The sequence below is a fragment of the Macaca nemestrina genome, chromosome 20 (assembly GCF_043159975.1).
Source record: "Macaca nemestrina isolate mMacNem1 chromosome 20, mMacNem.hap1, whole genome shotgun sequence".
NCBI lineage: Eukaryota > Metazoa > Chordata > Mammalia > Primates > Cercopithecidae > Macaca > Macaca nemestrina.
Window position 1 is genome coordinate 17,075,404 of NC_092144.1, and position 10,511 is coordinate 17,085,914.

The window sequence follows — 10,511 nt, forward strand, 5'->3', positions numbered from 1 at the left end:
CGAAACCCCATCTCGACGAAAAATACAAAAATTAGCAGGGTGTGGTGGCTCATGCCTGTGATCCCAGCTACTTGAGAGGCTGAGGCAGGTGAATCGCTTGAACCTAGGAGACGGAGTTTGCAGCGAGCTGAGATTGAGCCACTGCACTCCAGCCTGGGCAACAGAGTGAGACTCGATCTCAGAAAAATAAATAAGTAGGCCGGCCATGGTGGTTCACACCTGTAATCCCAGCACTTTAGGGGGCCAAGGTGGGTAGATCACGAGGTCAAGAGATAGACACCATTCTGGCCAACATGGTGAAACCTGGTCTCTACTAAAAGTAGGAAAAATAGCTGGGCGTGGTGGTGTGTGCTTGTAGTCCCAGCTACTCAGGAGGCTGAAGGCAAAAGAATCACTTGAACCTGGGAGGCGGAGGTTGCAGTGAGCCAAGATCGTGCCACTGCACTCCAGCCTGGGTGACAGAGCAAGGCTCAGTCTCAAAAAAAAAAAAAGGCCAGGCACAGTGGCTCACGCCTGTAATCCCAGCACTTTGGGAGGCCGAGACGGGCGGATCACGAGGTCGGGAGATCGAGACCACCCTGGCTAACACGGTGAAACCCCGTCTTTACTACACAATACAAAATTCTAGTCGGGCCAGGTGGCGGGCGTCTGTAGTCCCAGCTATTCGGGAGGCTGAGGCAGGAGAATGGTGTGAGCCCAGGAGGCGGAGCTTGTAGTGAGCTGAGATCCAGCCACTGCACTCCAGCCTGGGCGACAGAGCGACACTCTGTCTCAAAAAACACAAACAAACAAACAAAAATTAGCCGGGCGCGGTGGTGGGCACCTGTAGTCCCAGCTACTCGGGAGGCTGAGGCAGGAGAATGGCGTGAACCCAGGAGGCGGTGCTTGCAGTGAGTGGAGATCACACCGCTGCACTCCAGTCTGGGCGACAGAGCGAGACTCTGTCTCAAAAAAAAAAAAACAAAAAACAAAAAACAAAAATTAGCCGGGCGCAGTGGCGGGCGCCTGTAGTCCTGGCTACTCGGGAGGCTGAGGCAGGAGAATGGCGTGAACCCGGGAGGCGGTGCTTGCAGTGAGTGGAGATCGCACCACTGCACTCCAGTCTGGGCGACAGAGGGAGACTCCGTCTCAAAAAAGAAAAATAGATGGTTAAAAATGGCTGCTGTGGGGACTGGAGGGAATTGGGAGGCTGAGACATCATCCAAGCAGGACAATCAGGCCTGGATGAGATGGGGCTGCAGGTCTTTCTAACAGGCACATCTGACCTCATTCTGCCCCCTGCTCACACACCCTCTGTGGCTCCCTATTGCCCTCAGGGGAGAGTCCCTGGAAATAGAGTCTTTGTAGACAGAGATGAGGTTATCATGGATTAGGGTGGACCCTGAATCCAATGACTGGGCCAGGTGCAGTGGCTCACGCCTGTAATCTCAACGCTTTGGGAGGCCGAGGTGGGCAGATCACCTGAGTTCAGGAGTTCAAGACCAGCCTGGCCAACATGGTGAAACCCCGTCTCTACTACAAATGCAAAAATTAGCCGGGTGTGGTGGCGGGCTCCTGTAATCCCAGCTACCTTGGAGGCTGAGGTGGGAGGATCACTTGAGCCCAGGAGTTGGAGGCTTCAGTGAGCTATGATTGTGCCACTGCACTCCAGCCTGGGCGACAGAGTGAGACCCTGTCTGGAAAAAAAAAAAAAAAAAAGACCAGTGTGTTTTGTGATGATCCTTTTCAGACGTTTGTTTTGTGTCTAATGTCCTGCCATTCTAAGTCCTCAATGCTAAGGACTCCCATGGACCTTGGTAGAGACCTCGGCTCAAGTCCTGCACTTAACCCTTCCCTCCCTGGGTGACCTTGGCAAGCAGCCCTCACCCTGGGCCTCAGTTTCCCCACTTTGCGTCGCAATGCCTCTCAGTTATCAAGCTCCTGGAAGTGCCAGTGGGTCTGTGGCTGCTGGGGGACAAGCCCACACAGGGACTGACTGAGGCTTTTCCCTTTTTCTAGAGAAAATGCAGGAAGCTGCTTTGGGTCGTTTATTTACTAGGAGACAGCAAGAAGGGGTGTTACACATGCAGGGAGCGGAGCGTCTGGGGCGCCTCTGGAGTAAAGACATTTGGCTCTCAGTGTCCAGCATCTGTGAAAGTGGGGATCCTCCAAGCCAGGGCTAGGGTGTGATTTATTCTGCAGTTGACTCCACAGGCTGCAGGTGGCATTGGTCTGGGGTAGATAGTGAGCACCCCATCCCAGGAGGTAATCAAAAGCTTGCAGACACGAGACTTTATGGTGCTGTGTGGCCTCAGGAGCTCACCAGACCAGACCCTCTGGGCCTCAGGCCACTCTGAGGCTGCACCCAAGGAGGAATCAGTAGGGACAGAGGGTCAGCAGATCTTGTTGGGTACACCCACTGAGGCAGCAGTAGTGTGCAGGGTTGGTGGCAGCTGCACGGTGGTGGCGGTGATGGTGAGAAGTCTGGGGCAGGGGCTGCAGGCCAGGTCCCAGCACAGGGTTGCTGTCGGTCACCAGCCCATGGAGCAGATGTCGTCTCTCCAGCCACTGCAGCAACTCACCTGGGGACAGAGTGAAACTCAACTGGAACGGAAATGACAGAGGACACGCTACCCCATGCTGCATGTGCACAAATGCACACACATCCCACTGAGTGACCCACCAAACACGCATCATGCATGCAAATAAAAAGTGAGTACTGGCTGGGCGCAGTGGTTTACACCTGTAATCCCAGCACTTTGGGAGGCCAAGGTGGGTGGATCACAAGGTCAGGAGTTCGAGACCATCCCGGCTAACATGGTAAAACCCCATCTCTACAAAAAAAAAAAAAAAAAATACAAAAACTTAGCCGGCGAGGTGGCGGGCGCCTGTAGTCCCAGCTACTCGGGAGACTGAGGCAGGAGAATGGCATGAACCCGGGAGGAGGATCTTGCAGTGAGCTGAGATCCCGCCACTGCACTCCAGGCTGGGCAACAGAGCGAGACTCCATCTCAAAAAAAAAAAAAAAGAAAAGAAAAGTGAGCACTGGCCAGGCGCAGTGGCTCACGCCTGTAATCCCAGCACTTTGGGAGGCCGAGGTAGGCATATCACTTGAAGTCAGGAGTTGGAGATCAGCCTGGCCAACATGGTGAAAACCTGTCTCTACTAAAAAATACAAAAATTAGTCAGGTGTGGTGGTGGGTGCCTGTAATCCCAGCTACTCGGGAGGCTGAGGTGGGAGAATCACTTGAACCCAGGAGGTGGAGGTTGCAGGGAGCTGGGATCGTGCCATTGCACTCCAGCCTAAGCGACAAGAATGAAACTCTGTCTCAAAAAAAAAAAAAAGCACTTATTAAGCGCCTACTGTACACCAGGCACCTGGTTAATCCTCTCATCCACTCAACTCATGTCCACACTCACATCCCCAGCTGCGTGTGTCCCCATATGCCACCTGAGTGCTCCAAGCCCTGCCCAGGGAGTGTCAGGGGTCTTGGAGCTACAGATGGTGTCAGTTTCCCCAACAGGTCCGAGGGTCCATGAGGCACCCAGAGCAGGTCAGAGACCCGCCCACAGACTCCTCATGGCACAGAGACGTGCAGGGGTGTGCATGTGTCTATGGGTCCACCTCCTGGTCACCCATGCACGTGTGGTGGACCCACAGACACACACACACCCCTACGTGGACACACCCTTGCAGACCCCCTCTCCTGGATCCCTAACGCCCCAAGTGGAGTGGCACACAGAAGTATGTGGACACACGTTAACACATCTGCACAAACTCGTCTTCTATACCGGCACCAGGGCCAGGACTAGGGTACGGAGAGGGAAGCATGAAGCCATCAGGATACTTTTTTGAGGCCAGGCACCGTGGCTCACACCTGTCATCCTAGCATTTTGGGAAGCCTAGGTGGTGCGTGGCTTGAGCCCAGGAGTTCATGACCAGCCTGGGCAATACGGCAAAACCTCATCTCTGCAGAAAATACAAAAATTAGCCAGGCATGGTGGTGCGTGCCTGTAGTCCCAGCTACTTGGGAGGCTGAGGTGGGAGGATCACGTGAGCCTGGGAAGGCAAGGCTGCAGTGACCCGAGATCATGCCACTGCACTCCAGCCTGGGTGAGAGAGCAAGACTGTCTCAAAAGAAAGAGAAGAAAAAAAAAGGACTTATGAAAATTTAGAGGGTTGTTTACCCCCTACCCAATCTGCGGTTTACAATTGACACCAGTGGTTCTCAAACTAGGGTGATTTTGTTTTCAGGGTATACTTGTCTGGGGACAGTTTTGGATGTCACAACTTGGGTGGGGTGTGAGGCTATTCATGGCATTAGGGGGCAGAAGACGAAGATGTTATCTAACACCCTACAATATACAGGACGGCCCCTCTACCATACACATCCCCAAATGTCAGCGTCAGCTTTTTTTTTTTTGAAATGGAGTCTTGCTCTAGCGCCAGGCTGGAGTGCAGTGGCATGATCTTGGCTCACTGCAACCTCCACCTCCCGGGTTCAAGTGATTGTCCTCCCTCAGCCTCCTGAGTAGCTGGGACTACAGGCACGCACCACAACTCCCAGTTAATTTTTGTATTTTTAGCAGAGACGGAGTTTCACCATGTTGGCCAGGATGATCTCAATCTCTTGACCGCATGTTCTACCCACCTGGGTCTCCCAAAACGCTGGGATTACAGGCGTGAGCCACTGCACCCAGCCAGCATTAGTTTTTTTTTTTTTTTTTTTTTGAGAGGGAGTCTCGCACTGTCGCCCAGGCTGGGATGCAGTGGCCGGATCTCAGCTCACTGCAAGCTCCGTCTCCCGGGTTTACGCCATTCTCCTGCCTCAGCCTCCGAGTAGCTGGGACTACAGGCGCCCGCCACCTCGCCCGGCTAGTTATTTTTTGTATTTTTTAGTTGAGATGGGGTTTCACCTTGTTAGCCAGGATGGTCTCGATCTCCTGACCTCGTGATCCGCCCGTCTCGGCCTCCCAAAGTGCTGGGATTACAGGCTTGAGCCACCGCGCCCGGCCGGTTTTTTTAAATAAAATAGAGATGGGGTCTCCCTATGTTGGCCAGGCTGCTTTTGAACCCCTGGGTTCAAGTGACTTCCCTGCCTCAACCTTCCAAAGTGTTGGGATTACAGATGTGAGGTCGGGAGTTCAAGACCAGCCTGACCAACATGGAGAAACCCCTTCTCTACTAAAAGCACAAAATTAGCCAGGCATGGTGGCACGTGCCTATATAATCCCTACTACTCGGGAGACTGAAGCAGGAGAATCGTTTGAACCCGGGAGGCAGAGGTTGTGGTGAGCTGAGATCGTGCCATTGCACTCCAGCCTGGGCAACAAGATCGAAACTCTGTCTCAGAAAAACAAAACAAAACAAAACAAAAAAAACTTTGTGGCCAGGCCTTGTAATTCAAGCCTTTGGGAAGCTAAGGCGACCAGACTGCCTGAGCTCAGGAGTTTGAGACCAGCCTAGGCAACATGGTGAAACCCCTATCGCTACTAACAATAGAAAAAGTAGCCAAACATGGTGACATGTGCCTATAGTCCCAGCTACTCAGGAGGCTGAGGTGGGTGGATTGCTTGAGCCTGGGAGGCAGAGGTTGCAGTGAGCCGAGATCATGCCACTACACTCCAGCCTGGGTGACAGAGCAAGACCCTGTCTCAAAATATAATAATAATAATAATAATTTTTCTTTTTTTGAGATAAGGGTCTCTGTCTCAGGCTGAGTCTCATATTGCCCAGGTTGGTCTCAAACTCCCGGCCTCAAATGATCCTCCCTCCTCTGCCTCCTGAGTAGCGGGGATTACAGGTGTGAGCCACCATGTCCAGCAAGATAAGTATTTTAATGCAATACTTTTAAAATCAAATTTAAAATATTTGTAAAAAGGCCAGGCATGGTGGCTCACTTTTGTAATCCCAACACTTTGGGAGGCCAAGGTAGGGCAGATCACTTAGGGTCAGGAGTTCAAGACCAGCCTGGCCATCACAGTGAAACCCTGTCTCTATTAAAAATACAAAAACTAGGCCGGGTGCAGCAGCTCATGCCTATAATCTCAGCACTTTGGGAGGCCGAGGCAGGCAGATCACCTGAGGTCAGGAGTTCAAGACCAGCCTGGCCAACATGGTGAAACCTCATCTCTACTAAAAATACAAAAAAGTCAGCGGGGCATGGTGGTGGGTGGCCTGGGCAGTGGTCTGTAATCCCAGCTACTCAGGAGGCTGAGGCAGGAGAATTGCTTGAACTCAGGAGGCGGAGGTTGCAGTGAGCTAAGATCATAGCACTGCACTCCAGCCCGGATGACAGAGCGAAATTCCATCTCAAACAAACAAACAAAATACAAAAATTAGCCCGGTGTGATGGTGCGTACCTGCATTCCCAGCTACTCGGGAGGCTGAGGCAGGAGAACGGCATGAACCCGGGAGGCGGAGCTTGCAGTGAGCTGAGATCCCACCACTGCACTCCAGCCTGGGCGACAGAGTCAAGACTCCGTCTCAAAAAAATAAAAAATAAATAAAATAATAATAATAATAATAAAATAATTGTAAAAAGCAATACTTTCCCAAAGCAATACTTTTAAATATCTTTAAGGCTGGACACAGTGACTCACATCCCTAATCCCAACACTTTGGAAGGTCAAGGTGGGAGGATTATTTGAGCTCAGGAGTTTGAGACCAGCCTGGGCAACAGAGTGAGACTCCCTCTCTACAAAAAAGGAAAAAAAATTAGCTGGGCATGGTGGCAGCACCTGTAACCCAGCTACTCCGAGGCTGAGGCAAGAAGATCGTTTGAGCTGGGGAGGTTGAGCCTGCAGTGAGCCAAGATCACACCACTGCACTCCAGCCTGGGCGACAGAGTGAGACCCTGTCTCGAAAAACAAACAAACAAACAAAGCAAAATTAAGGCAAAAATTCATGAAGATCAAAATACAGAAATTTTAAAGAAGGATCTCATCGTGTACTTGCAAGAGCCTACCTCTCCTACCTCACACTGTTTCTGGCCCCTCAGGGGACTCATGCTCCAGGGACTTTCTTTCTTTCTTCTTCTTCTTTTTTTTTTTTTTTTTTTTTTTTTTGAGATGGAGTTTCACCCTGTTGCCCAGGCTGGAGTGCAATGGCATGATCTCAGCCCACTGCAACCTCTGCCTTCCTGGTTCAAGCGATTCTCCTGCCTTGGCCTCCCAAGTAGCTGGGATTAGAGATGTACACCATTACGCCCGGCTAATTTTTTTTTTTTTTCATTATTTTTAGTAGAGATGGGGTTTCACCATGTTGGCCAGGCTGGTCTGGAACTCCTGACCTCAGGGGATCCGCCTGCCTCAGCCTCCCAAAGTGGTGGGATTACAGGCACGAGCCACCGCGCCTGGCTAATGGCTCCGGGGACTTTCACACGCAGGTTCACACACACTCCAGTGGGGATCCATGATCTGTGCACGCAGCCGGCAGGTGAGCCCTGGGCACACGCATGCAAGCCTACCCACCTGCCCTGCACGTGTGCACCTGCGCCTGCGTGCACCTGCCCCACCTCAGCTTCCCAGAGCGCTGCCCCTCCCGTCCCCACTCACGGTCGCCTCCTGCTGCAGGCCTCTTGGCCTCCGTGGACCAGCGGGGGCCCCCGCACACGCGCACCAGCGCGCGCACGAAGTGGTGGCCGCACAACTTCTCAGGCATCTCTGGGGTGGGCGCGGGGCCCAACGCAAACACCAGGGCAGGGCCCAGCAGCACCAGCGCCCAGGCAGGCAGACGGGGGTCCATGGCGGTGGGTGGCGCCTAGGCCAAGCAGGGACCCCCTTTATAGGCGCCTGGGACGCCCCAGCTGGGGGCCTTGGAGAAGGGACAGAACATTCTTCAGGACCGCCCAGGAAGAAGGCCAAGGGTGGGGTTAGTGCCAGGGCCTTTCTCCCAGGGCCAGGGCCTTGGATGTATTTCTCCCAGAGGGAGCACTGGGCAATGAGTCTTTCTTTTTTCTTTTTTTTCTTCTTCTTTTTTTTTTTTTCTTCTTTTTTTTTTTTTTCTTCTTCTTTTTTTTTTTTTCTTCTGAGATGGAATCTGGCTCTGTTGCCCAAGTTGGAGTGCAGTGACTTGATCTCAGCTCACTGCAACTTCTGACACCCGGGTTCAAGAGATTCTCCTGCCTCAGCCTCCTAAATAGCTGGGATTACAGGTGCACACCACCATGCCCGGCTATTTTTTTTTTTTTTTAGTAGAGACTGGGGTTTGCCATGTTGTCCAGGCTGGTCTCCAACTCCTGACCTCAAGCAATCCGTCTGACTTGGCCTCTCAAAGTGCTGGGATTACAGGCATGAGCTGTGCCTGGACTATTATTACTTTTATTATTATTATTGAGACAAAGTCTTGCTCTGTCGCCCAGGCTGGAGTGCAGTGACGCAGGTTCAAGTGATTCTCCCACCTCAGCCTCCCACGTAACTGGGGTGACAGGCGTGAGCCACCAGGCCCAGCCGCCTATTTTTACGTTTTATTTTTGAGATGAGGTCTTGCTCTGTCACTCTGGCTGGAGTACAGTGGCGTGATATGGGCTCACTGCCACCTCCCTGTCCCTGACTCAAGCAATTCTCCTGCCTCAGCCTCCTGAGTAGCTGGGACTACAGGCCCACGCCACCACACCCAGCTAATTTTTTGTATTTTTTTGTAGAGATGGGGTTTCGCCATGTTGCCCAGGCTGGTCTCAAACTCCTGGACTCAAGTCATCTTCCCGCCTCGGCCTCCGAAAGTCCTGGGAGAAGCGAGAGCCACCACACCAGGCTATTTATTCATTTTTGACATAGGGTCTCTCTGGGTTGGACTGTAATGGCAGGATCATAGCTCACTGTAACCTCGTTCCCCTGGGCTCAAGCCATCCTTCAGCCTCTGCCTCCTGAGTAGCTGGGACTACAGGCCTGCAATACAATGCCCAGCTAATTGTTAAATTTTTTAATTTTAATTTTTATCTTTTTTTTTTTTTTTGAGATGGAGTCTCGCTCTGTCGCCCAGGCTGGAGTGCAGTGGCGTGATCTCAGCTCACTGCAAGCTCTGCCTCCCAGGTTCACGCCATTCTCCTGGCTCAGCCTCCTGAGTAGCTGGAATTACAGGCGCCCACCACCACGCCCGGCTAATTTTTCTATTTTTAGTAGAGTCGGGTTTCACTGTGTTAGCCAGGATGATCTCGATCTCCTGACCTTGTGATCCGCCCGCCTTGGCCTCCCAAAGTGCTGGGATTCCAGGCGTGACCCACCGCGCCAGGCACTTTTTTGTATTTTTAGTAGAGATGGGGTTTCACCGTGTTAGCCAGGATGGTCTCGATCTCCTGACCTCGTGATCCGCCCACCTCGGCCTCCCAAAGTGCTGGGATTACAAGTGTGAGCCACCGCGCCCAGTCTATTTTTATCTTTTTAGACAGAGTCTCGCTCTCCCAGGCTCCGGAATCCAGCCACTCCCAGGCTGGAGTGCAGTGGTGCGATCTCGACTCACTGCAACCTTTGCCTCCTGGGTTCAAGCGATTCTCCTGCCTCAGCCTCCTGAGTAGCTGGAATTACAGGTGCCCACCACCACGCCTGGCTAATTTTTGTATTTTTAGCAGAGACGGGGTTTCACCGTGTTGGCCAGGCTGGTCTCAAACTCCGACCTCAAGTGATACACCCACCTCAGCCTCCCAAAGTGCTGGGATTAAGGCGTGAACCACCGTGCCCAGCCATTTTTAATTTTTTAATTGTAGAGGTGGGGGTCTTGCTATGTTACCCAGGCTCATCTAGAACTCAAGTGGTCCTCCCTACTCAGCCTTCCAAAATGCTGGGATTACAGGTGTGAGGCACCACACACAGCCAAGTCTTCCCTATTGTCTTAACCATTTTAAAGAGATGAAATAGATCAACTGAAAAATAATAATCCTGCATTTTCTGGGGGGGAGGGGGGAAGAGAGCAGGCATCTTCCAAGACCAGCAATGTTCAGAATTTTGTTGTTTCTATTACTGTACAAATAAGAAAACTGAGGCACACAGGCCAGACACAGTGGCTCACACCTGTAATCCAAGCACTTTGGGAAGATGGGGCAAGTAGATCACTTGAGGTCAGGAGTTCGAGACCAGCCTGTCCAATATGGTGAAACCCTGTCTCTACTAAAAATAAAAAATTAGCCAGGTGTGGTGGCGCGTGCCTATAATCCCAGCTACTCGGGAGGCTGAGGCAGGAGAATCGCTTGAACCCAGGAGGCGGAGATTGCAGTGAGCCGAGATTGCACCGCTACACACCAGCCTGGGGGACAGAGATTCTGTCTCCTCACTAGAAAAAAAGAAAGAAAAGAAAAAGAAAAAAAGAAAGAAAAGAAAACTGAAGCACAGAGAAAGGACCTTAAACTTGCCCAAGGTCACAGGAGGCCGAGCAGAGCCCAGGTCTTCTCAAGGCGCCTGACACGCAGGACTGGGGGTGTCTCATCCAAAACACTGTCTCCCCAACACGGTGGTCCCCTCTGGGTGAGCAGGGGCTGGGGGAGCCGGAATAGAGCAGGATTTATTTGTTCAGCGGATGCTTGGCCCCAGCTTCCTGC

At 52.2% G+C, this 10,511-nt stretch overlaps 1 protein-coding gene across 1 annotated transcript; it reads right to left on the minus strand.

The window, feature by feature from the left end:
* Positions 1-2,012: 2,012 nt before the first annotated feature.
* On the minus strand, positions 2,013-7,747 carry LOC105486725 (insulin like 3). Its single transcript, XM_071086347.1, has 2 exons — positions 7,537-7,747; positions 2,013-2,561 (listed from the first exon to the last, which is right to left on the minus strand). The coding sequence occupies exons 1-2, from the start codon at positions 7,724-7,726 to the stop codon at positions 2,356-2,358; spliced, it is 396 nt and encodes a 131-aa protein (XP_070942448.1). The 5' UTR covers positions 7,727-7,747; the 3' UTR covers positions 2,013-2,355.
* Positions 7,748-10,511: the final 2,764 nt, after the last annotated feature.

Bases quoted from the DNA above. Each gene is read 5' to 3' on its own strand.
- LOC105486725 (XM_071086347.1), bottom strand. From the start codon at position 7,726: ATGGACCCCCGTCTGCCTGCCTGGGCGCTGGTGCTGCTGGGCCCTGCC. The intron at 2,562-7,536 runs GTGAGTGGGGAC...CTCTGTCCCCAG, and splicing joins GCCTGCAGCAGGAGGCGACC to GTGAGTTGCTGCAGTGGCTG.